This window comes from Scyliorhinus canicula, chromosome 4 (genome assembly GCF_902713615.1).
Source record: "Scyliorhinus canicula chromosome 4, sScyCan1.1, whole genome shotgun sequence".
Classification (NCBI taxonomy): Eukaryota; Metazoa; Chordata; class Chondrichthyes; order Carcharhiniformes; family Scyliorhinidae; genus Scyliorhinus; species Scyliorhinus canicula.
In genome coordinates this window covers 153,033,612-153,057,788 of record NC_052149.1, presented here as the reverse complement: position 1 = coordinate 153,057,788, position 24,177 = coordinate 153,033,612, and the positions used below count along the sequence as shown (strand labels likewise).

At 42.0% G+C, this 24,177-nt stretch overlaps 1 protein-coding gene across 1 annotated transcript in view; it reads left to right on the top strand.

Annotated features, from left to right (window-relative positions):
• The window catches only part of LOC119965092 (matrin-3-like), a 142,398-nt gene that overhangs the window by 6,292 nt on the left and 111,929 nt on the right, over positions 1-24,177 (top strand). The window contains 1 exon segment of the mRNA XM_038795375.1: positions 16,884-18,091. Within this exon segment, the coding sequence (XP_038651303.1) occupies positions 17,048-18,091 (1,044 nt within the window). The 5' untranslated portion in view covers positions 16,884-17,047.

Genomic DNA, 24,177 nt, shown 5'->3' with positions numbered 1-24,177 from the left:
ACTGTCCTAATATTTCCTTGCAGAGCTGGGTGTGTCATGTTCTGTAATGGTCCTATGAAATGCCTTTTGAAGTTTTATTATATTAAAAGCTCTATATAAATTTAAGTAGTTATCAATTAGATGTTTTACTCCAAGAGGACACCAGATGGCTGGTTTGGGAAATGGAAAAAACATTGCACAATTGCAATGATCAACTGAAAGAGAGACAGGACAGAGGAAACTTTATACCTTACCTGCAAATACTAGGTGGCATATTCTGTCCAGTTTTGGGCACCACTTTGTAGAAGATACAGCAGAGATTAACTTGAATGTTTCTAGAGATTAGAGTGAGCAAGACTGGGGGAAGCTTAGAGCAGAAAATGTTAACAGAAAATTTGATATAGGTATCTAAAGATGAAAAAAAATGAAATGAAAATTGCTTATTGTCACAAGTAGGCTTCAAATGAAGTTATTGCCCCTAGTCGCCACATTCCGGCACCCATTCGGGGAGGCTGGTACGGGAATTGAACTGTGCTGCTGGCCTGCCTTGGTCTGCTTTCAAAGCCAGCGATTTAGCCTTGTGCTAAACCAGATCATGAAGGTTTAAATAGGATAAATAAATCAAAATTGTTTCCATGTCTTGAGGACATAAATTAAGGTGATTGGCAAAAGAACATGAAGGAAAATGGAGTATAAAAGTAGACAAGTATTGTTGCAATTGTATATGGTGTTGGTGAGACCACATCTGGAGTATTGTGTCCAGTTTTGGTCTCCTTATTTGAGGAAGGATGTGGTGGAATTGGAAGCATATCATCAAAGGTGGTTCACCAGACTGATTCTGGGGATAAAGGGATTTACGTATGAGGAGAGATTAAACAGTTTATGTTGTGTTCAATGCCTTCCTTAATCATGAAGACACGCATAGAACATGTGGTTAGCTGTAACAAGTATTTATTATTAACACGTGGATGGGTAAGCTACAAACCTATGTACAGACAGTTGGATCTAAGTTACTAGAGAGCTACGGTGAGATGTCCGTCCTACCAACTGCCCTCGTCCCGTCAGTCACTTAATGCATATCTGGCTCCATGTGATGCCACCTACTGGCAGGAGGTCATAACAGTCACGGCATGTATTGATGATCAGCTTTATACATTGGTAAAATTATATACAGTTATATACATTGGTATAATTATATGCAGAGATGCATAAGCGCATAGCACCATATCCCCCTTCCTTTGGAGAAAGGTGTATTTCTAATCGTATTTCTTGAACATTCGGTTACAAATTCAGTCTATCAGTCTTTCGTCTAATTCTGGTCAACATTCTGAGCAACGGCTGGATTGGTGAGCGCGCCCCACCTTCATTAATCGTTGGCCTTTCCCCCCGGCAGCACTGCAGATGGATCAGTAATGCCAGGCTGTGCTGGACAGTCTGTCTTTCTCCAGCTTGGGATTACACCCAGACTCATCTATTGGGTTAAGCCCAAAAGGTCGTTGTACTTTGAGGCGCAGAAGTGAGCCATCCACATTGAACATATATGAGTGCGGACCCGCTTGTTGAACTCAACTGTTGTCAGCTTTAGCCTTCCTTTGCCATTGGGGTCCTCTATTCTAACAGTGTCCCTTATCTGCAAGGGCTGGAGTGTCTTGCAGACCTATCATAGATCTCTTTCTGCTTTTTTGAAGAACCAGATTCCTCTTGAGCCGTCGAATGACTATAAGCGCCACCATGGAGGCAGGGTTGTTCGCAGCTGCCTCTTCATAAGCAACTGTGCTGGTGACAGGCCATTTGCCAGTGAGGCTGAACAGTAGCTGAGTAAGGCAAGATACTTGTCTTCCCGGCTGTCCAGGGCATTTGGCTTAATTACGTTTATGCCCTTTTCCACCTTCCCAGTCGACGGGATAGAATGGGCTCGAGGTTATGTGTTTAAAGTCATATCATCGAACAAACTCAGTCCATTCATGATTACTGAAACACGGACCATTGTCCGACATGACAATAGATGGCATGCCATGTCGGGCAAAGATCACTTTGACCTGCTGAATTACATAGCGAGCTGTCACGTTGGACAACTGTGCCACTTCTGGGTAATTGGAGAAGTAGTCTACTACAACCAGGTAGTCTCTCCCCTGAAAATGGAACAAGTCCATACCGACTTTCTGCCATGGGCTGGCAACTACGTCTTCATGGAACACATGCATGGGTTCCTTACTCTGTCTGCAGCAAAACTTCTGACAGGAACCGCATTGCTCAACCATGCCTGTCATGTCATGGGTAATGCCGGAGTAACATATTGTGTCCCGGACCCTGTGCTTGCATTTTCCAATGCCCAGGTGCCCTTCGTAAAGCTTTTTTCTCATGAGTGGCCTCAGCGAAAGCGGGATGACAATCCTGTGCTGCCTTAAAAGAAGACCATTCACCTCACTGGGCTCGGCGTGAACATTATAATGCAGAGCAGGAGCCTTTTGGCCAACCTTCTTTGAGACACCTGCTGACCTTTTGAAGCACTGGATCCATGGCCATTTTTGCCTTGATTTAGCCTTGACTTTTTCGTCAGAGGTTGGCAGTGGCGCAGCCACCATGTCGACGTGTAGCTGGACTTTGTCAGCTCTCGAGAGTATCAGCAGCAGCCAAAACTTGCCTGACGTGTAGATCAGCTTAGTTTACCACAGTGGGCTAAACAGCTGGCTTGTAATGCAGAATAAGGCATAAGCGTACTGGTCTCCCCGAACAAACGCCGGAATGTGGCGACTAGGGGCTTTTCACAGTAACTTCATTAAAGCCTACTTGTGACAATAAGCGACTATTATTATTAAAGTCATACCGCTGGAGTTTCATCATAGTCATCATATACTTGGGAACATACATAAACTCTTGTGGATTATCGCAACCACGGTCTGGTCCGTCTCAACCAAAAATGTGTGCAGCCCACATACATAGCCGTGAAATGTTTTGAGGCCTGTGACTAGCCCCAGGCATTCCTTCTCGATTTGTGCATATCTGCGCTCTGTTTCTGTTATGGACCTCGAAGCATATGCCACCTGATCCCCATTTGCACTCTGCTGCAAAAGTACTGCCCCAATCCCGTCCTGAGATGCATCAGTGGAGATTTTGTTCTTCTTGGCCGGGTCAAAAAAAGCCAGGACAGGTAACGTAGCGAAACAGCGCTTTCCATTCCTGTTTGTGTTTCGGTGACCACTGGAAAACAACATCCTTTTTAATGGATTCCCTGAGCTGTGATATCTTGGGGGCAAGGTTGGGGATGAACTCCCCACAAAGTCGATCATGCCCAGAATGCACAGTGCGCCCTTTTTGTCCGTGTGCCGTGGCAGCTTGATGTTGGCTTTGATTTTTTTCATCACCTGGTTGCATACCTTTTGATGCCTATCTCCTAGAAAGGTAATAGTGTCAATGCCGACTTGGCATTTCGCCTGATTGAGTTTTAAGACCATTCTTGCTGACTCGTTGGAGAATTGGAAAGAACCTTGCATCATGCTCCTCACGCGTGGACGCCCAGATTATAATGTCGTCGACACAGACACGGACACCCATCAGTCCTTCCACTATGTGCTCCATGGCTCGATGAAAGATTTATTTTTAAAAAATAAATTTAGAGTACCCAATTAATATTTTCCAATTAAGGGGCAATTTAACGTGGCCAATTCATCTACCCTGCACATCTTTGGGCTATGGGGGCGAAACCCACGCAAACACAGGGAGAATGTGCAAACTCCACATGGACAGTGACCCAGAGCCGGGATCGAACATGGGACCTCGGTGTTGTGATGCAGCAGTGCTAACCACTGCGCCACCTGGCTGCCCCTTCGATGAAAGATTTCTGATGCTGAGATAATGCCGAACGGCATCCATTGGAAGCAGTAATGGCCGAAGCGTGTGTTGAAGGTGCACAGTCTTGTGCTCGCCTCATCGGGCTTGAGCTGCCAGAAACCCTGCAACACGTCCAGCTTGCTGAAGCATGTTGTTCTGGCCATTTCGCACAGAATTTCCTCCCTCTTTGGGATTGGGTAGTGCGCCCTTTTAATGTTTATGTTAAGATCCTTGGGTCCATGCAAATTCTCAGGTCTCCATTCCATTTTTTTTACGCATACCATGGAGTTGACCCAGTCAGTGGGCTCTTCTATGCGCTAATTACACTCAGGGTTGTCATTCGCTGCAGCTCAGCTTTGACCTTCTCCCTCAGCAGAGCAGGCACCTGTCTGGCCGCATGCACTACCGGTCTCGTGTCCTCCCTTAGCTGTATGTGGTAAGTGAAGGGTAGGGTAACAAACCCTTGAAATACCTCTGGGTGTGTCTTTAAGATCGACTCCACCAAGCTATGTTGGTGAGGTGTCACGCATACTGCGGTATACACCCTCTTGACGAGCCCGAGCTCTTCACATGCCTGCACCCCAATGAACAATTCACGCTCCTTCTGCACCACGGAGAATAGTATTTTGCGTGTTACCTCCCTGATGGTGACATCAAGCTAGCATTCTCCCAAAGTTGGAATCCAATGACCATTGTAGTCTTTCAGAAGCAGTCCTCCCGGAGTGATGTGAGGTTTTACCTTCAGCCGCTGCATCGCCGAGAATGGGATTAGGTTGGCCCTCGCCCCCGTATCGAGTTTTGGCGTTCCATTGAGCATTACCTAACGCCCATCTGTCCTCAATAGTTCCTACAGTTGCCTCACTGTGACTGCAGACTAGAAGCGTCACTTCTATGTTTCGGCTTGTTGAACTGATTGAGTCATGATTCAAAAACATATTCATGTCGGCCTGTTTGTTGCCTCCTTTGTCCTTGTCCGGACTCCCCTTTTTCTGTCTGGACAACTGTGCATCGGCGGGCAAAGTGACCCATTCTGCCACACTCGTGACAATTTTCTTTGAAAGCAGAGCATTGCCACGGCAAGTGTCTGTTGCCACATTGTTGGTGCAAAATGGCGGATGGGACTTGTTGCCCAAAATGGGCACCCACATCGAGACCACATTTCTTTCGATGTTGCGGAGTGGTGCGCTCAAAATGGCCACCCGCACAGCGACCATATGTTTCGTGCGGCTGCGCAACGGTGCACTCAAAATGGCTGTCCCTTGCATCAAGCAACACCTGGAGGCCTCGGGCCAAAACATAGAGTTCAAAATGCTGCTTAAAAATGCGCCAGTTTGTGTCCAGATTACCCGACACTTAAAGTTGCTGGGGTGCCTTTAAACCATCCATCTCACACTTCACCGTCTTGGGTTGCGCTGAGTCATAAACCCTGTAGTTCACCGTGTTGGTTGAGAAGTTGTTTGTTCAGATTCTCCTATTTTGCAGCGTGCATTATCTTGTCTGCAGTTACCTTCAGTTCTTCACACCTGGCACCATGTTGTGTTCTATGGCTCCCTGATCATGAAGACACGCATAGAATGTGTGTAGTTAGCTGTACCAAGTATTTATTATTAACAGGTGGACAGGTAACCAACAAACCTAAGTCCAGACAATTGTATATAAGTTACTGGAGAGCTACGGTGAGATGCGGCTGTCCTGTTGTGTGCCCTACCAACTGCTCTTGTCCCGTCAGTCACCTGATGTATATATGGCTCCACCTACTGGCAGGAGGTTATAACTCATTACATGTATTGATGATCAGCTTTATACATTGGTACAATTATATACAGTCATATACATTGGTACAGGTATGTAGTTATATACAGACAGGCATATGTACACATCACCACCGCTTACACTCCCTGGAGTTTAGAAGGATGAGAGGGGTTCTGATAGAGGTATATAAAATACTAAAAGAGATTGATAAAAGTAGATGAAGACCAAATGTTCCCCCTTGTGGGGCCATTTAGATCAAGGAGTCACGGATGTAGGTTGACAAGCAGTAGATTTAAAACTGAGATGAGGAGGCACCACTTCTCGCAGATGGTGGTGAATTTGTGAAACTCGCTGCCCCATGGTACAGTGGAGTCCGAATCATTAAATGGTTTCAAAGGGGAGATAGATACATTTCTAATTTTAAAAATGGGTTAAAGGGATATGGGGAACAGGTAGGGAGGTGGCTTTGAGACCAGGAAGAGATCAGCCATGATCTGATTGAATGACGGAGCAGGCTCGAAAGAGTGAATTGCCTACTTCTGCTCCTAATTTCCTCTGTTCCTATGAACACCTTTTTATTGCAATGTAGGGTTAGAAAGTGGGATGTATAGCCTGGTAGATGATGGATAAAGATTCACTTGTAGCCTTCGGAAGAGAATTGAGGGAGAAATTAATTGTGGGGACATGTAAAAAAAGTGAGGGGAGTGGGACTAACTGGATTGCTTTGAGAGAGCCTCCAGAGACTTGATTGGCTGAATGTCTATATTATCTTATGGGTGCCCCAAACCCTGTGCAAAGCATAGAGTTTAGGTTGAGGGTAGTAGCTGTACTGACCAGTATTGTAAATTAACCAATAATTTAGGCATTGCTGCTGAGGGCGTTGTCTGGTGCACCTAGCTTGGATTGACAATCAAAATATTTATTTATAGATAGTGAGATCTTGGCGTACAGGTCCCTAAAGGCAGCAGTTCAAGAATCCTTCATTGGCAGGTGTATAGAATGTAAAAGTAAGGATATAATGCGAGAACTGTATAAAACACTGGTGAGGCCAAAACTGGAGTATTGTGTGCAGTTCGGGTCGCCACATTACAGGAAGGATGTTAGTACTGTGGAGAGAGTGCAGAGGAGGTTTACAAGAATGTTGCCAGGGCTAAAAAAAAGTGGATAAAAGCAAATTACTGCAGATGCTGGAATCTGAAGTGAAAGAGAAAATGCTGGAAAATTTCAGCAGGTCTAGCAGCATTTGTTGGGAGAGAAAAGAGCTAACGTTTTGAGTCCGATTACTTTTTGTCAAAGCTAACAGACAGAGAAAGTGGAAAATATTTATACTGTGGAGTGAGAATGAAAGATGAGTCATAACCACAGAAACCCAAGGAAACCGGATGCTAATGGCCACTGAGTGCTAATGGCAGTCCTCAGAGAGAACAAAATATGTGAAAGGCCAAACAGCAGAGAAACTAACATCAGAGGGTGAACGGAAGATGTGGGGGGAGGGGAAGGGAGAAACAAAGAGGAGAAATAGTAAGGAAAGCTGGATAAAAGGGGGGGGGGGGGGGGAGTTAATATATATTAAGAAAGAAAGAAATGGTAAAAGACAGTTAAAATTAAATGGGATGAAAACGAATGGGTTGAGGTGGGGTAGAGCTAATCATCTGAAGTTGTTGAATTCGATGTTGAGACCAGAAGGCTGTAACGTGCCTAACCTTAAGATGAGATGTTGTTGTTCCAGTTTGCGTTGAACGTTGAACTTCACTGGAACATTGCAGCAGGCCAAGGACAGACATGTGGGCATGGTAGCAGGGTCTTTTGTTAAAATGGTAAGCAACCGGAAGGTCAGGGTCCTCGATGCGCACAGACCGAAGAAGCTCAGCAAAGCGATCGCCCAGTCTGGGTTTGGTCTCTCCGATATAGAGGAGACCACATTGGGAGCAGCGAATGCAGTAGACCAAAGTGAAAGAGGTGCAAGTGAAATGCTGCTTCACCTGGAATGAGTGTTTTGGACCTGGGATTATAAGCATGCAATAGGTAAAGGGGCAGGTGTTACACCTGCGATTGCATGGGAAGGTGCCATGGGTGATGGGAGAGGTACTGGGTATGATGGACGAGATTGTAAGAACTAGGAGCAGGAGTAGGCCATCTGGCCCCTTGAGCCTGCTCCGCCATTCTATCAGATCATGGCTGATGTTTTGTGGACTCGGCTCCACTTTCCGGCCCGAACACCATAACCCTTAATCCCTTTATTCTTCAAAAAACTATCTACCTTTATCTTAAAAACATTTAATGAAGGAGCCTCATCTGATTCACTGGGCAAGGAATTCCATAGATTCACAACCCTTTGGGTGAAGAAGTTCCTCCTAAACTCAGTCCTAAATCTACTTCCCCTTATTTTGAGGCTGTGCCCCCTAGTTCTGCTTTCACCCGCCAGTGGAAACAACCTGCCCGCATCTATCCTATCTATTCCCTTCATAATTTTAAGTTTCTATAAGATCCCCCCCTCATCCTTCTAAATTCCAACGAGTACAGTCCCAGTCTACTCAACCTCTCCTCGTATTCCAACCTCTTCAGCTCTGGGATTAACCTAGTGAATCTCCTCTGCACACCCTCCAGTGCTAGTACGTCCTTTCTCAGGTAAGGAGACCAAAACTGAACACAATATTCCAGGTGTGGCCTCATTAACACCGTATACAATTGCAGCATAACCTCCCTAGTCTTAAACTCCATCCCTCTAGCAATGAAGGGCAAAATTCCAATTGCCTTCTTAATCACCTGTTGCACCTGTAAACCAACGTTTTGTGACTCATGCACTAGCACACCCAGGTCTCTCTGCACAGCAGCGCGGTTTAATATTTTTATCATTTAACTAATAATCCCTTTTGCTGTTATTCCTACCAAAATGGATAACCTCACATTTGTCAACATTGTATTCCATCTGTTAGACCCTAGCCCATTCACTTTACCTATCCAAATCCTTCTGCAGACTTCCGGTATCCTCTACTTTTTGCTTTATTATCTCGGAGGGAATGGTCTCTGTAGAATGCTGACAGAGGGAGTGAACGGAAGATGTGTTTGGTGTGGCATCACGCTGGAGTTGGCGAAAATGGCGGAGGAGTATGCTTTGCATACGGAGGCTGGTGGGATGAAATGTGAAAATGTGGCTACGAGGAGAGATTGGATAACTTTTCCTTGGAACAAAGGCTGAGGGTACAAAATTATGGGAGGAAGAGATGGGGTAGTTAGGATAAAATTGTTTCTCTTCGTGGAGAATTCTAGAACCAGGGGACATAGATTCAAATAAAGTGGCATAAGGTGAAGAGTGGACACGAGGAAGAACTTTTTTACGCAGGGTAGTGGGAGTCTGGAATTCGCTGTCCGAATTGGTGGTGGAGGCAGTGACCCCAAGACCCTAAACTCCTAAAATGTACCTGGATTTGCACCGTAAGTGCTCTCAGCTACAGGACTATGGACCGGGTGCAGGAAGGTGGGGTTAAAAAGGGCACCTGGGTGTCCCCAGGCTGGCATGGGCAAGATAGGCTGAATGGCCTCCTGTGCTGTAACTTTTCTACGGTTCTGTGGTAAATTCTATTTTACTAAATGTGACAATAGACATGGTTGCAGACTTAACATTATTGATCACGTGGAACAGCTTTATTATGATTAAACGTTATAGGCTACATTTCCAATTAAAATTAGATTAATTGAAGAAATTTGAATTTTTGAAGGTGGATTATGACATTGTTGACTTAATATGATCTTATGTACTAGCCTCATGGATATGGATTTAATAATGTTATGGGTTGTATCATGGGAGTGACATTTGCACATACACTTTACTTCCAAAATCAGCATATAGGCTCTGATTTTAGGCTGCCTTGTATGCTGCCAGGAGGGGCATTTACTGTCATCAAACATTGAATATTTTTGAGAAACAGCGTATTTCAGAGTGCAGATCCATTTTTCATAAAGTATTTCCCATCTCAAAATCGTGGGGATGGTATCTTGATTAAGGCAAGATATTTTTGATCAACTCTTATCTACTTGCAAAGCTGCTTTAATCGCCCTTGTTTGTTTTGTAGTGTTTCTGTTCTTTGCTCCTTTAAATCATTTTCCAAAGGTGATGCATAACACACTACATGCTGGCCATGTCCAGTACCTCATTCAAATAGCCATTGCTCATGGTTATGGTGAAGCAGTGTTCAATGCAAGATACTTTTAGCTTCACCTGATGTCCAGAAGTATGTACATTGGCTAATTTACAATACTGGTTAGTACAGCTAAAGTTGTCTTTATCTGACATATATGTAGGTGCATTTTAAAGAATATAGATCAGATCTGGAACCTTGCTGCTCTGCACACAGATCCGTGAAATTACCAATTGTGCCACTAGGAGCTGGGGACTGCTTACTGTATTCAGAAACATATTCACGGGTAATTGTTCTAGAGAGATTATGGTGCTAATAAAACAAAGCCTTTTTGGGGTGTGCACTGCCTGTAAATGCTACTGAAGTGGCTTGAGATCATGGTAGAGATGGAATCATGGTAGTGATGGCTCTCAGAGGATGAAATACAAAACTTATTTCTTTCACAAGTACATTTATTTTAATTTTGTTAATGAAAAATGGGTTTGTACCTTTCAAAGTCATTACTTTTACATTTTCTTCATAAGTGGCATTAGTAGGCAGCATGGTGACGCAGTGGGCTAGCCTGCTGCCACACGGCACCGAGGTCCCAGGTTCGATCCCGGCTCTGGGTCACTGATCGTGTGGAGTTTGCACATTCTCCCCGTGTTTGCGTGGGTTTCGCCCCCACAACCCAAAAGATGTGCAGGGTAGGGGGATTGGGCACGCTAAATTGCCCCTTAATTGGGAAAAAAATGAATTGGGTACTCTAAATTTTTTTTTTAAAATTGGCATTAGTAGTGAAGTTGCATTTGCTGCAATTCTAATCTGCTTTAAAAGTTCCGGTGGAGATTTGGAGCACTCTTATTATCCTAAATGGGCATGATATTTTTTGGAAGACTTATTATGTCGAAGCTGTGGCAAATGCAATGGGTGTATTTCAGCTGATGGGGATGCATGTTATAGGCTGGAATACATTGACATTTATTTTGAAAAAAGAAATGCTCTGAAATGTGTTTTGTCAAATTATTTTCATTTACACACCTGAAAGAAAGTGCATAATGAATTCGAATTTTTTGTTTAAATCAGTAAATTCTGGGAGCATTTATATTAAGACAAACCTTTATTAATGACAGGCACACCTCTGCTGCTTTATGAAGCAAGGACACCTTTTAGAAAATGCCTCATCAGTTTTTTTACAGTGCTGTGACAGAAACCAGTTTTATACGTGTTGGCCTATGTTTTCCACTGAATGTTTCATGGATTTAAAGTGGAGTGTTAAACAGTGATTACCATCAAATCAGTGCTGATAACTTTTAAATGTTTGAAAGATCTGTAAAACAAGATTGTTGCTGTACAAAGTGAGGAGATCAACTAGAGTTTGTTACCATGGGTTGCCTTTAGAAAATTCAGTGACTAAACACTTCTGAACTCATTTATACCTGAGAAATAGTCTCCAAATACACCGTTGTAACTAAACAATCTACCGAATATACAAATTGGAAAAAAGCTGCTGATGTGAAAGAGATGTCCACTTTCAGTTTTGTCACTTTTTCCACATGGTTGCAGTATTTCATTGTCTGCAGTAGATTAAGCTAAAACTTCTATATGTTTATTTTATTAGGACCTTTGCCCCCAACAGTACCCTTCATCCACAGTTAACAGAATTGTTTCAGCACAGAAAGCCATTTAGCCCATCATGTCTGCATCAGCTCTCTCTTAAATGGGTAATTCACTTAGTATCATTCCCCAGCCTTCTGTAACCCTGCACATTCTCCCTTTTTCGATAACCATCTAATTCCATTTTGAATGCCTTAATTGAACCTGCTTCCACCAATTAACCACTTGTCAAAATTATTTTTATTATGTTACAGAGTATAACCAAATAAACTGCTCTGCCACAAGACATTTTCATAAGCAAACATCCTTATGCAAAGTTGCTCCACATGCATGCATTGTCAGAGGCTGTGGTCATTTTTCAATGCCATCTAAAAGGAAGATGTTTGTTCTTTTCCCCCTACATCCATGACAATATTGATGTTATTTGTTTCACTGATGCCAAATTCTTTAACCCCTCTTTTTGTCACTGTGGACTTACAGTTGTGACATCTCCATCCCTCATCGGCATTGCCAGCAGGATCCTTATCCCTTCCTTGTATCATGTCCCAAAAAGCCCCCAACTGCCACTTTCCACCTGGCAGAACTACTTCTCACCTTAAGCAGCTTCTCTTTTAACTTCACTCACTTCCAGATAAAGGGTGGCTGTGGCTGCTTGGGTTCCAGCATTTCTTTGTTTCATGTTCACTTCCTTGTCACCACTTCGCTTCTGCTGTCCTTTTGATCTTGAGAATGTAATTAAATGTGCTTCCAATTTCTCCTCACTCCATGCCTCATGGTACATTTCTTACATTTGCTCTGTTGCTCCTTGATTTCTCTTTATCTATGGCAGCAGGGTTTACATAAATCTCTTATACAGGCTCACTGATGTCTGCATCTATATGGAATATGCTTTTTCCTACCTTGCCTCCTGTAATAGCTTCATTTCCTTCTCCATTTCAATACATCTACTCTGGTTATCTTTTGCACCAGAAATTCTGAATTTTCATCATGTGCTCTGGTCACCACTGTCCTGGATCAGGCCAATCCCATTTTTTGTTCTTCCGTTGCCCTCTCAGAACCAAGAGAGCAGTCTCTATATTTACTAGAATATCTTCTGCCATCCACAGCATGATCAAGCGCAAAATCCATTTTCTCCTATCCACTTTACAAGAGGACTGTTTCCTGACCCTCCTTCCCCCTGGCCCTATACAAATTGGAAGATGCAACGCCTGCTCAATCACCACTTTGAACATGGTTGCCTGAGCCCCAGAAACAACTTTTATGGGATAGTGATCTTCTAAACTAGCATGAAATGAAAATCGCTTATTGTCACAAGTAGGCTTCAAATGAAGTTACTGTGAAAAGCCCCTAGTCGCCACATTCCTGCGCCTGTTCAGGGAGGCTGGTACGGGAATTAGTATTGACTGTGCATAGTGTGTTCTGCTCTGCATTGGAGAGACAAATGTAAACATACTGAACACTTTGCCAAATTCCGTCAATTGTCTGTGTGATTTTGAACTGCCTAAATTAAACCAATCCTCTCATTTCCACTCTCGCCTCTTATCATTGACTTTCTATCCTTTATTGTATGCACTCTCTAAGCCTCTAGTCTGAGAATTGATTTTAGTAACTTCAGGCTTTAGCTATATTCTCATTTTCAAACCTATTGTAATTTCGTAACTACCTCCCTGATTTTCCATAATCTCCCATTTTCTTGCACTTTCCTTACGCATCTCACTTAGCTGTTTGCATGTGCTTTTTTCTCTTGTATTTCTTTGGTGCTTTTGTTCTATTACTTGACTGGGAATTAATCGATTCTCAGTGCACTCCGATCCTTCTCCATTTGTTTGTCATTTTTATATATATATATATATATATATTCTTGCCCCTTTCTGACCGTATTAATATGCCTGTCATCTTCTTTTTCAGTTCTCCAGAAGGGTTCACACCTGAACTGTTATCTATTCTCTCCATGGATGCTGATTGACCTGCTGTGTGCTTCCAGTTTCTGTTTTTACTTCAGACTTCAGCATCTGCAGTATTTTCCTTTTTATCTGTTTACGTATTGGTTTCAGCACTCCACCCATATTGGTAGGCATTCACTGGTTCTACAAACTGAGTGGACCTGCTGAGTTTTGCTAAATACTCCTAAATCCTATCAAGCGTTACTGAGCCAAATGTACTTTTAATGCAGTTTTTTTACGCAATTGTAATGTATTGTTTGAGTGTGTTCACATTGAACCAAGTTGGGTGGAATTCCAACATTTTCTTAAAGACAGCAATTACTCTTCAAAGTGACTGAAATAAGCTGGGAAAATACACCATTTGGGATCCACTGTACATAGGGTCCTCCTAGGATATGGTAACGGCTTGCTGCGTTTTGAATTTGATTTGATTCTCTTACAAATGATAAAGACAAGAGCTTTCAATTCAAAATTGAATTTAAACTGGTTTCAGAGTTCAAAATTGTAGCATTGTGTATTAATCGTATGATGGGATGATTTCCCATGATGTCTCTTCCACTTTGCAGCCATACCTTCTGCTGCAATTATGGCAACAAAGTGAACATTCTGTGAAAATTCACCTCAGTAGTTTTCCCTTATATAATTTAAAAAATATATAAATGTAGAGTACCCAATTCATTTTTCCAATTAAGCGGCAGTTTAGTGTGGCCAATCCACCTACCCTGCACATCTTTGTGCTGTGGCGGCCTTTATGTAATTTTTGATAAATTTAATCCAAATCACTAAATTTTGAAGGTTAAGAGTCAAATTAATTGCATCATGTCCCAAATATGCTTGGTTAAGAGAAATGTAATTGCAGAAATAATAATGAACAAGTGCTTTATCTGAGTTAAAGATGTCAGTTGTTGCTCAGTGGGTAGTTCCTTGCCTCTTGAGTCAGAAGTTGTTGGTTCAAGACTCAATCCAGAGACTGTGTGCAAAACTCCAGACTGACACTGCAGTGCAGTGCTGAGGAAATGAGGTGTATCAATGGTGTTGTCTTTTAGGTGTGATGTTGAACTGCCCTCTCAGATGGACACAAAAGTTCCTATGCTACATCTATGAGGAATAGCAGGGAAATTTTCCCTGAAGGCCTGGTTAATATTTAATCCTCAATCAACATTGAAAACATCTGGTCTTTACCTCATGGAGTGTAAATTGGTTGCCATGTTTCCTAAACAGTGACTGCAACTCCAAAGTACTCAAGTCAACAAAAAGTGGTTTGGGACATTCTCAGATTGTGAAAGTCGCTATATAATGCAAGTATTTCTTTAATTTTTCTTTCCCGATAAACAGATTACTTTAGAAATGCAATCAATATTCCAATTTGTAACATTAATGTGTTGAAATAAGATTAATTATTTAAACAAAATAATCCTAATCTAAACATTGTTGCAAATAGCAATGACTATAATTTGAGTTAACTGGAAGTTTATTGTGCTCTTAAGAAAGGAACACCTGTTCAGCCTGTTATGAAATGCACATTCTTCCAGTCAGACCACTTTGAGTGTACAGAATTTAATTCCCTTTTGGCACTTTTTATATTTGTATGATTTGGACTGCAGGAATTGCTGGAATAAGAGAGTTGATTTTTTGCAGTGTCAATGCAGAGAGCAGCCTCAAAGGCTGCCCTTCCCCAATCCAAACTTTAAAAGACCTGATGTCAAATCACTGTTAGCCACTCACCAGCCATTATAAGATTAGGAAGCATGGAACAATGAAGGGTATCATCAAGCATTTTTCTGCTATTAACATTGTATCATGTACTCCAACTGAACAGCTTAATCTTATGAGGAAAAGTTTTCCAAATTTCTCTAATGTCAAAAGTATTTCAAGAAAAACTCCAGTATATTTGTGTAATCATCCATTGTAAAACATACATGCTGGAGTATTTTAAGCATGACAACTTCTGCTAAAACCATGTTCCACTCCGTATTTGATTCACTCCATCTGTACTTTGCTTTTAAAAAATAATCAAAGCAGCATTATCTACTTACTTGGGAGTTAATACCACATTTCCACAGCTGTGCAAGGAGGAAACAAATCCTTCTAATCTCATATCTTGCTTAGTACATTATTTATATACATATGCTCATGGTTCGAGTTAAATATCCTACTTGCATCTCATTTTTCATTCCTGTATGCATTTAAAAAAAAGATTTTGTTTTATCTTTTCTGTAGTGAAAACAAATATTTGAATCTTTATAATTCAGATTCCAGTCTCCTGGAATTATGCTTGTTACTCTTATCCTGAATCCTTTCCAGCACATCAATATTCCGAATGTAGTGTACCCAGCATTGCTCAAACAATTCTACATTTTACATCCAATGTGCATGTAGCATTAGAAGAACTTTCAATTTGTGACCTTGTGATGCATTCTATTGCTATTAGTCTTGTTGATGGCATTTTCACATTTGACTTAATACGCCAAACCATGAATCCTCTTTTCAACTCTTATTGAACATATTCTGATTACTCCATTTATGTTCAACGTTCCAGTGTGCAAGTTCTTTGTTATATTTTAAGAAAAATATCACCTGTTTCAGAGACCACCCAGTTCATGATTGTGATCATGTTTATCCTTGTAATCTAGATGTTGTTTTGAATCGAATCCCAACTGGTCAAATTATGAGAACTATTTTCTTCTGTGACCATGATGGCTGGTAACTTGCATTTTGGAGATTAGGATAAGGTGGTGAACCGTAAAACTGCTTTGAAGTAACTAATTTTGCTGCTCAAAAATGAATACAACGAGAGTACTGGAAAATCATTGGAATATATATTTCCCCTTTTGTCACTGCTCCATTCATGTGTAACTGCTTATTTTCTCTTAGTATGATTATTAAGTATCTACCCAATCCTTTGGAGGATCAAACAAAACCACCTCTGGTTTGAAATGTTGTTAAAACTCCGAGTAAAGAATTTACTTCTGAAAAAACTTGTATATCATCACCAAAAATTAAATTAGTTTGCATTTGTTGAAGTACGTATTTTGCAGAGCAATGCTTTAAATTGCCTGAGCAATGTGTAGCAGTGTTGAAGTATTATCTACAACCTATTCTGCACCAAATTATTACAGTGATGTACTTCGTGACCACACTGTAGCTCCAGAATGACACAATTCAAAGGGGCAGATAGAGCCATACGTGATTGATGCTGCTGTTAAAGCCCCAGAGGGAAAAATGTAGCCTGCAATCATGTTTTCTTCTAGAAATATCCGAGGTGGAACATTTAAAGCCTTTTATTTCTACATCTAGAATGACTTGCATTTAATATGTGAATGGTGGTTGTACACCATCGTGTTATATGCACATTGCATATCATTTTGTTCATACTCCTCTGTCCTTGATTGCATATTTGCAAAATACCTTTTATTAAGGTAAGTTTTGTAGAATTATTTTTAAAGTTTGATTTCAAGGGCAGAAAAATGGGTTACACCATACATTCTACCCATACAGCTGTATAAATATTGCACTGAATCTTATTTAAGCTACTTACCTTTCTGCAGATCATTTTTGAATTTCAGAACTTGAAGCTGACTCTAATCTCTATCCTTGCGATTCTTTCGTATTCTTGGATCTAATGTTTTTCTTTAACTTTCAGCCTGACAAAATTCTTGGAGAAATTACATCCCTGTAGTTTATGAAATCGTCCATCTTTTAGACCAAGTTAGACAGTGAATCAACTTTTTTAGAACTTCTACTAACCAAGAAAGAACTTCTAGCCTGCTTTGACCTGTATTGAAATAGACATTCTCTTGTGCCAAAATGGCAAGTTTTGGCAGAGGCCAGAGCAATCAGATGCGTACTAAGAGGAAGAGTCGTTTTCATGATGCAGATGCCGGAGGTCTTGCTGCAGGTCCACCTCTGAATATCCAAGCAGCTCTTGGGACATTGTGCCAGAATCCACACTTGGCTGGCCTAATAAACTCTGGACAGGGTCAGAATTATGGCCTTCATGCTGCAGGACAGGGTCAGAACTTTGGCTTACAAGGTGCAGGACCGGGTCAGAACTTTGGCCCGCAAGGTATGGGACCAGGTCAGAACTTTGGCCCGCAAGGTGTGGGACAGAGATCTAAAGGTTTGATGTCTTCAGCTGGTGGGCCCTCACGATACAGCGATGCTGCTAGCAGTAGCTTGCCTTCCTTGTTTGGAGTTAGAAATCAGAATCAACAATCTCATGCTGTTCAGAAACAGATTGATGCAGACAGGGCCAGTAATATTCTAGCTGCATTTGGTCTTTCATCCAGGGATTTGGATGAACTGAGCCACTACCCTGAAGATAAGCTTACACCTGAATCCTTGCCAGAAATTCTTACGGAGATAAAGAGGAGACGAGCTAATGAAGGAGCAGCTTCAAAGTACAGCAGAGGTGATGGTTCTCTACGACATGACCGTTCCTACAGAACCTCCCATGATGACTGGGAGGAAGAAAGACACTTTAGGAAACGTAATTATGGAAGTCGTGACTCCAGTCTTGACTCAGTGGTTGAATATAGCCACGGTCATTCTTCTCGAGAGTCAACTTCTAGATATGACAGAAAGGACTATGAACGTGAACGATTAAGAGGCACCGATGATTTCTCCAGAGAGGAAATGCATCTCTCTGACCCCTCACACAATTTCAATAAATTTGATTCTGATTATGGAAGAGCTGCTCGTCTTCCTTCTCCTCGTACACATGAAAGGTCTCTCTTTGAGAGAAAACGAGGATCTCCTTCGTTGAACAACATAAACGATTACCATGGTTTCTTGCCAGCAGTGTTCCCCTATTTGTGCTCGCTGTGTGATCTAAACATTCATTCTGTACAGGTGAGTGACCTCTAACTTCTTTAAGAATTGCTTAATAAAAAAACTATTACAACTACTGCTCTCCTTGGACTTGGAAAACATCATTTGGTTTTTAGATTCTCTCCGATTTCTTTCTGGATAATCTTTGCTTCTGATGCATTATTCAAAAATATAATGCAATTATATCTTTCTACACCATCTTTTCTTTCAACGAAACTTCATTTTATTCAAATTTGAGTAATTCAACATCACTGAAATTAAACTAGTATAGAAACTCAGAAAGCCTTATGACGTTTTCTAAGTCACTACTTTTGATCTGTTTTAAGATATAATTTTGTTTTTGTTGAGCAGACAGTATTACCAGATGTCCTGTCAGCATAGCCATATTTCCATATAAGGGCTCTATCATCCTTTTAAACTTTTTTCTGTTCTGTCTTATGTGGTAGCAGAAATCATTTTCCAAAGCTACCAACATTTGAAATTTGCTGTACAAAATAAAGTCTGGCATTATATTTGACTATTTGACAGTTTATATGACTGTCTATTTTCTGTTCAACCTCTTTTCTCCCGTCTTCTGTCTTGCCCCTTTAAGTCTTCCATCTGCAGTGATGGTGTTTCTTCCCTGTGCTGCTTAGCATAGGTGTACTTGCTTGCTAGGAATTAGAGTTTCACCTGCACCAAGATCTATGGGTGATGCTTTCATTGTTTTGCATTGCAGATTCATGGACGTGGGGGAAATGTTTTGAAAATAATCAAAACTTTGCTAAAATGAGTCATATTAAAAAGAGGATATCCAGTGGCTGGCATTCTGCCACTTACATTTATCATGGTTTATAAATGTAAAGGGAATGTAATTGTGAATTTCTGTTTACAGTACAACACTTCTATATTCTATTATTGTGATATTTTTAGCATAGGTCCATATTAAATTAGACTATTTGTCCCTGAAACATTATCACTTCGCTGCATAAGCATTTGGCTTCTAAAACTTAAATGGTAAGAACTGAATCAGATGGACTGTTGAGGAGCCAGTGGTGACAATTTAATACATCGTGTGATAAAGTAGTGGTAAAACTGAACCCATCAACAGAGGTGAGTGATTATAGTATTCACGATAAATAACCCATGATCTCTGCATATAACAATGTCAGCACTTTTGGTGGAAATAAATGGTTCATTACTACGCCTTTAATGTCTTGCTGCAAGGTCTATATTTCTCTGTGATTTCAAAAGCTTAGAGGAAAATTGATTTGAAACTAGATTTTTCTTAATGTTTTGAAACTTCATAATTACATGGATGCAGTTGTGCAACTTTAAATTTGCCAGATAATTTGAGAGAATGAAGTTTTAACTTATTGCAAGTATCATGGACGCAACTAAATTATGGCAAGACTGGTTTAGAAAAGCTACATGATGACATAACGTCAAATAACCATGAGATTGTGAGGTTTTGCTTTTTCACCTTTTCTACTTCAGTTGCAGCTATATTTCCATGGTCTAAAATGGGATGGATGTACGATCATATGAAATAGCAGAAGTCAGCCATTCAGCCCCTCAAACCTACTCCACCATTCAATAAGATCATGACTGATCTGTTTGTGTTTCTAATTCCATGATCCCATCTACCTCTGATAACCTTTCATTCCCTTGCCTAACAAGAATATCTACCGTAGCCTTAAAAATATTCAGTGACCATGGCCTCGTCCGCCTTCTGAGACAGAGTTCCGAAATCGGACTACCAGAGAGAGATCCTAAAAGGTTGATCTCTAATTTTAGAACAGTGTCCCCTAATTTTGGACTCGTGCACAAGAGCGAATATCCTTTCCACATCGTGTCAAACTGTTCGGGATATTATATACTTCAATCAAGTCACCCCTGACTCTTTTAAACTCCATAAGGCAACCCACTCATTTCAGGTATCAATCTAGTACACTTCTGAAATGCCTCCCAATGTATTTATATCTTTTGTGAAATAAGGAGACCAAAACTACACACAGAATTAGCGATGTGGTCTCACCAATGCCTTTTTTTTTGTAAAATATTTTTAGTCTCCATTTTCACATTTTCCCCAGAATTTACACCCCACCCACAAGCAGTAAATGGTAACAAATACAAAGTCAATTTCCTTATCAACAATAACGATCCCATCCTCCCACCAGCCCAAGCAACGACCCACCTGACAATATAAACATCAAATAGAACAAACCCTCCTACTGTGGGACAAACAAAGGAGAAATAAAAGAGAAAGGAATTAGGAATTGCCTATGGTCACCATTAACCTATAGAGTCCCTCCCCCTCCCATTCAATGCCATCCAATCCCTGAAAGAGGACTGTAGATGACACCCATGCATTGCAAGCCACTCCCCCCTCCAGTGGCTCCTCCCCTCCACTCCCCCTTACAAAAATCCTCCCCCCAACCTCCGTGCCTTCCCCCCATCTTTCCACCCCGGCAAGACTCATCGGGCCCTATTCTGCCAGGCTCAGATGACCGCAGCCCCAACCCCCACCTCACTCCTGTAGCCGGTCACTGCGGAGCCCCCGCCCGGGTCTCTTTCCCCCTTGCCCGGCCCCAGGAAAATCAAGAAATCCCCTTTAGCACCCTGCATACACACCCAAGCTCCAAAGAACACTCATTGCAAGTGAAAGTCCCCTCTCTTCCCATGTCCAAGTATATACAACGTTGGCTCATTTAGCCCATACACTCGCCGCAGTGAAAAAATACAGTTACATGAGGCTACATCAGTACATGACCACTTCTCAATTCAGCCACAGTCCTGCCTTCGCAAACTCTTCCGCTGCTTCCGCCGTCCCGAAACAAAAGTCCTTGGATTTGTAGATCACCCTCAACTTAGCTGGGTATACTATGCCGCACTGCACCTTACTGATGTACAGCGCCTTCTTCACCCGGCTGAAGGCAGCCCGCCTCCTTTCCAGCTCCACCGTAAAGTCCTGATATATGCTTATACCAACTCCAGCCCACCCGCTTCTGCTTTGCCCAGTACAGGACCTTCTCCTTCACACTGTACCTACGAAAACACAGAGTCACTACTCTTGGCGGCTCACTCTCCTTTGGTACAGGCCTCCATGACCGATGAGCCTGATCCAGTTCATATCGGGAGGGATTATCACCCTCCTCCAATAGCTTCGCCAACATCGTGGCAAAATACTCAGTCGGCCTCGGGCCTTCCACTCCTTCGGGAAGACCCACAATCCTCCGATTCTGTCGCCTGATCTGTTTTCCAAGTCGTCCATTTTGGCTCGCAGATCCTCGTTGATCTCTATCACCTTCCGCATCTCCTTCCCCATCGAGGTAAGTTGATCGCTGTGCTGTAACAGTGTCTCTTCCACTCCTTCAGTGCCTTGCCTTGCCTACCTCCGCCACTGCGTTTAATACCGCCGCCCTCACCGGGGCAATCGCCTCCTGCACTAGCACTTTCAATACTACCCTCATCTCCTTCCTCATCGCCTCCATGTGTTTTGTAAACTGCCTTTCGAGTTCCGCGGCCATCACCGTCGTCATTTCTTCAGCCTTGGGCAATGCGGCGTCTCCTGGTGCCCCAGCCTCAATTTTCCTTGCCGTCCCCGCGGTGACCTTTCCACTCCCCGCCAGACTTTTCAGCTGTTTTTTTCACGGCTGTTTTTTAACTCGTTCTCAACATCCTTCATCACTGTGCCTTCTCCCTGCTTTTGCCGCCTCTGTTACCCCTGGGACCGTGCATTTGACCCCGAAAATGCCGTTCCCGAGCGGGAGCCCTCCAATGTGCGGCTGCCTCTCGCCCTCCGTCACCTGAAGTCCTCCCCTCAGCAACAGTTGACCAGCGCTTCCTCACCTCCAATCCAATGCCTTTTATAACTGAAGCATAACATCCTTCCTTGTTCAGTTCCTTTCATAAAAAAGAATACCTTTCCAATTGCCTTCCTAATTAATTACTCGTACTTGCACACTAACGTTTTTGTGACCCATGGACTAGAACAGCTAGGTCTCTCTAAACATCCGAATTTTGCAGGTGCTTTCCATTTAAGTAACATTCTGCTTTTCTAATTTCCCTGTCAAAGTGAACAACTTCACTATATTCTGTCTGCCAGATTTTTGCCCACTCACTATATCTATCTACCTTGTTTGTGTTCTCTTCACAATGTATTTTCCTACCTTTGTGTCAAAAGGTTTATCTACCATGCTGTTGTTCCTTTCACCTGTGTCATTGATATAAATTGTAGAAGGTTGAGGCCCCAGCACAAACCCCTGTGGCGTCTCCGCTCGTTATATACTGCCAATTATGTGCATACTCATTGTTTTCTGCCAACTAGCCAACCTTCTGACCATGCTAATATGTTACCCCTGACTCAAATCGCTTTCATTTTTCCTAATAACCTTTGATGTGCCACCTTAAGACCGTCTGGAAATTCAAGTATAATATGTTTACAGGCTCTTTATATACAACACATATTCCTTCAAAGAACTCCAATAAATTGGTAAAACATGATTTTCCTTTCACAAAACTATGCTGACTCTTCCCGATTACATTGAATTTTTCCCATCGCGCAGCTATAACCTCAGTGGTTGAATCTTAACACTGGCCTATGGTTTCCTGTCTTCTGCCTCCCTAAGAAGGGTCACATTTGCTACTTTCTAGCCTGAAGGAACCTTCCCGTAGCGAATTTTGGAAAACTTAACAGCAATTCAGCTACTACTTCGTTTGGTCACCACTTTAAGACCCTAGTATCAAGTCCATCAGATCCCAGAGATTTGTCAGCTTGGAGCTCCCATCAGTTTGCTCAATAAGGTTTCTCTGATGGTTGTAATTTCACAGTCTCTCCCTTCCTCCTCCTGATTTACCACTATTACGGGAATGTTTCTGTATCCTGTACAGTGAAGTCAGAAGCAAAGTATTGCTCATTTCATCTGCCATTTCCTTATTATCTGCTATTAATCCCCATTGTCACTATAAAGGAACAAGTTATTTTCAGTTTTAAATACCTGTAGAAACTCTTGCTATCCATTTATACATTTTTAGCTAGCATCCTCATGTATTCTAATTTCTTTCTCCCGATTAACCTTTTAGTCAGTTTCTGCTGTTTTTTTTAAATATTCCGACTAAGCATTTGATCTGCCACTCACATTTGTGTTATTTGCTTTTTCCTTAAGTGTGATGTTTTCCATAATGTTAATTAACCATAGATTTCTTTTCCAGAAATTTATTCTGACTATAAAGAAAAATTCTATTCTTAATGTTCTGAAATATCACTTTAAATGTCTGCCACTGCTCTATTGATCTATTCCACTAGTTGCCAGATTTTTCCTTTAAGGGAACCACCACGTCCGCAAGCTGTTTTAAACATTTTCTACGTAGCTTATGCCTGAAGAATGTTGAACTTGTGTAACATATCAAGAGAAAAACAGCTATTTCTAATAGTTTATGATGCACAGTTGCAAAATACATTGAATTTGTCACAGCACATTTACCTGACATGGGCCTACCAGTGAAAAAAGATACTTGATACCAATTCAGGAGATACTTGCCCTTAATAAGAAGGCTTATGTTTCTCAGACTTCAAATGCTGGATGCCAGGTTCCAAGGATGACCGTCTTAATCGGAGATCTGGTTCAATGTTAAGTTTATTCCCAAATTTGGTCTTCAGTGCGACAAGTCCTAAAAATCCAGTTTTGCAAAGGTCGGTTGTAGGAAAAGGCACCAGAAGCTTTACTGCCTTTGGGTGCTTTAAACCAAAAGTCAGTCAGGTAGTTCTGAAAGATATCCAGCTTTATAAGCACTGTAGGGCAGCACAATCGCACAGGGGGCAGCACAGTAGCACAAATGGACAGCATTGTGTCTTCACAGCGCCAGGGTCCCAGGTTCGATTCCCCGCTGGGTCACTGTCTGTGCGGAGTTTGCACGTTCTCCCTGTGTTGCGTGGGTTTCCTCCGGGTGCTCCGGTTTCCTCCCACAGTCCAAAGACATGCAGGTTAGGTAGATTGGCCATGATAAATTGCCCTTAGTGACCAAAAATATTAGGAGGAGTTATTGGGTTACGCGGATAGGGTGGAAGTGAGGGCTTAAGTGGGTTGGTGCAAACTCGATGGGCCGAATGGCTTCCTTCTGCACTG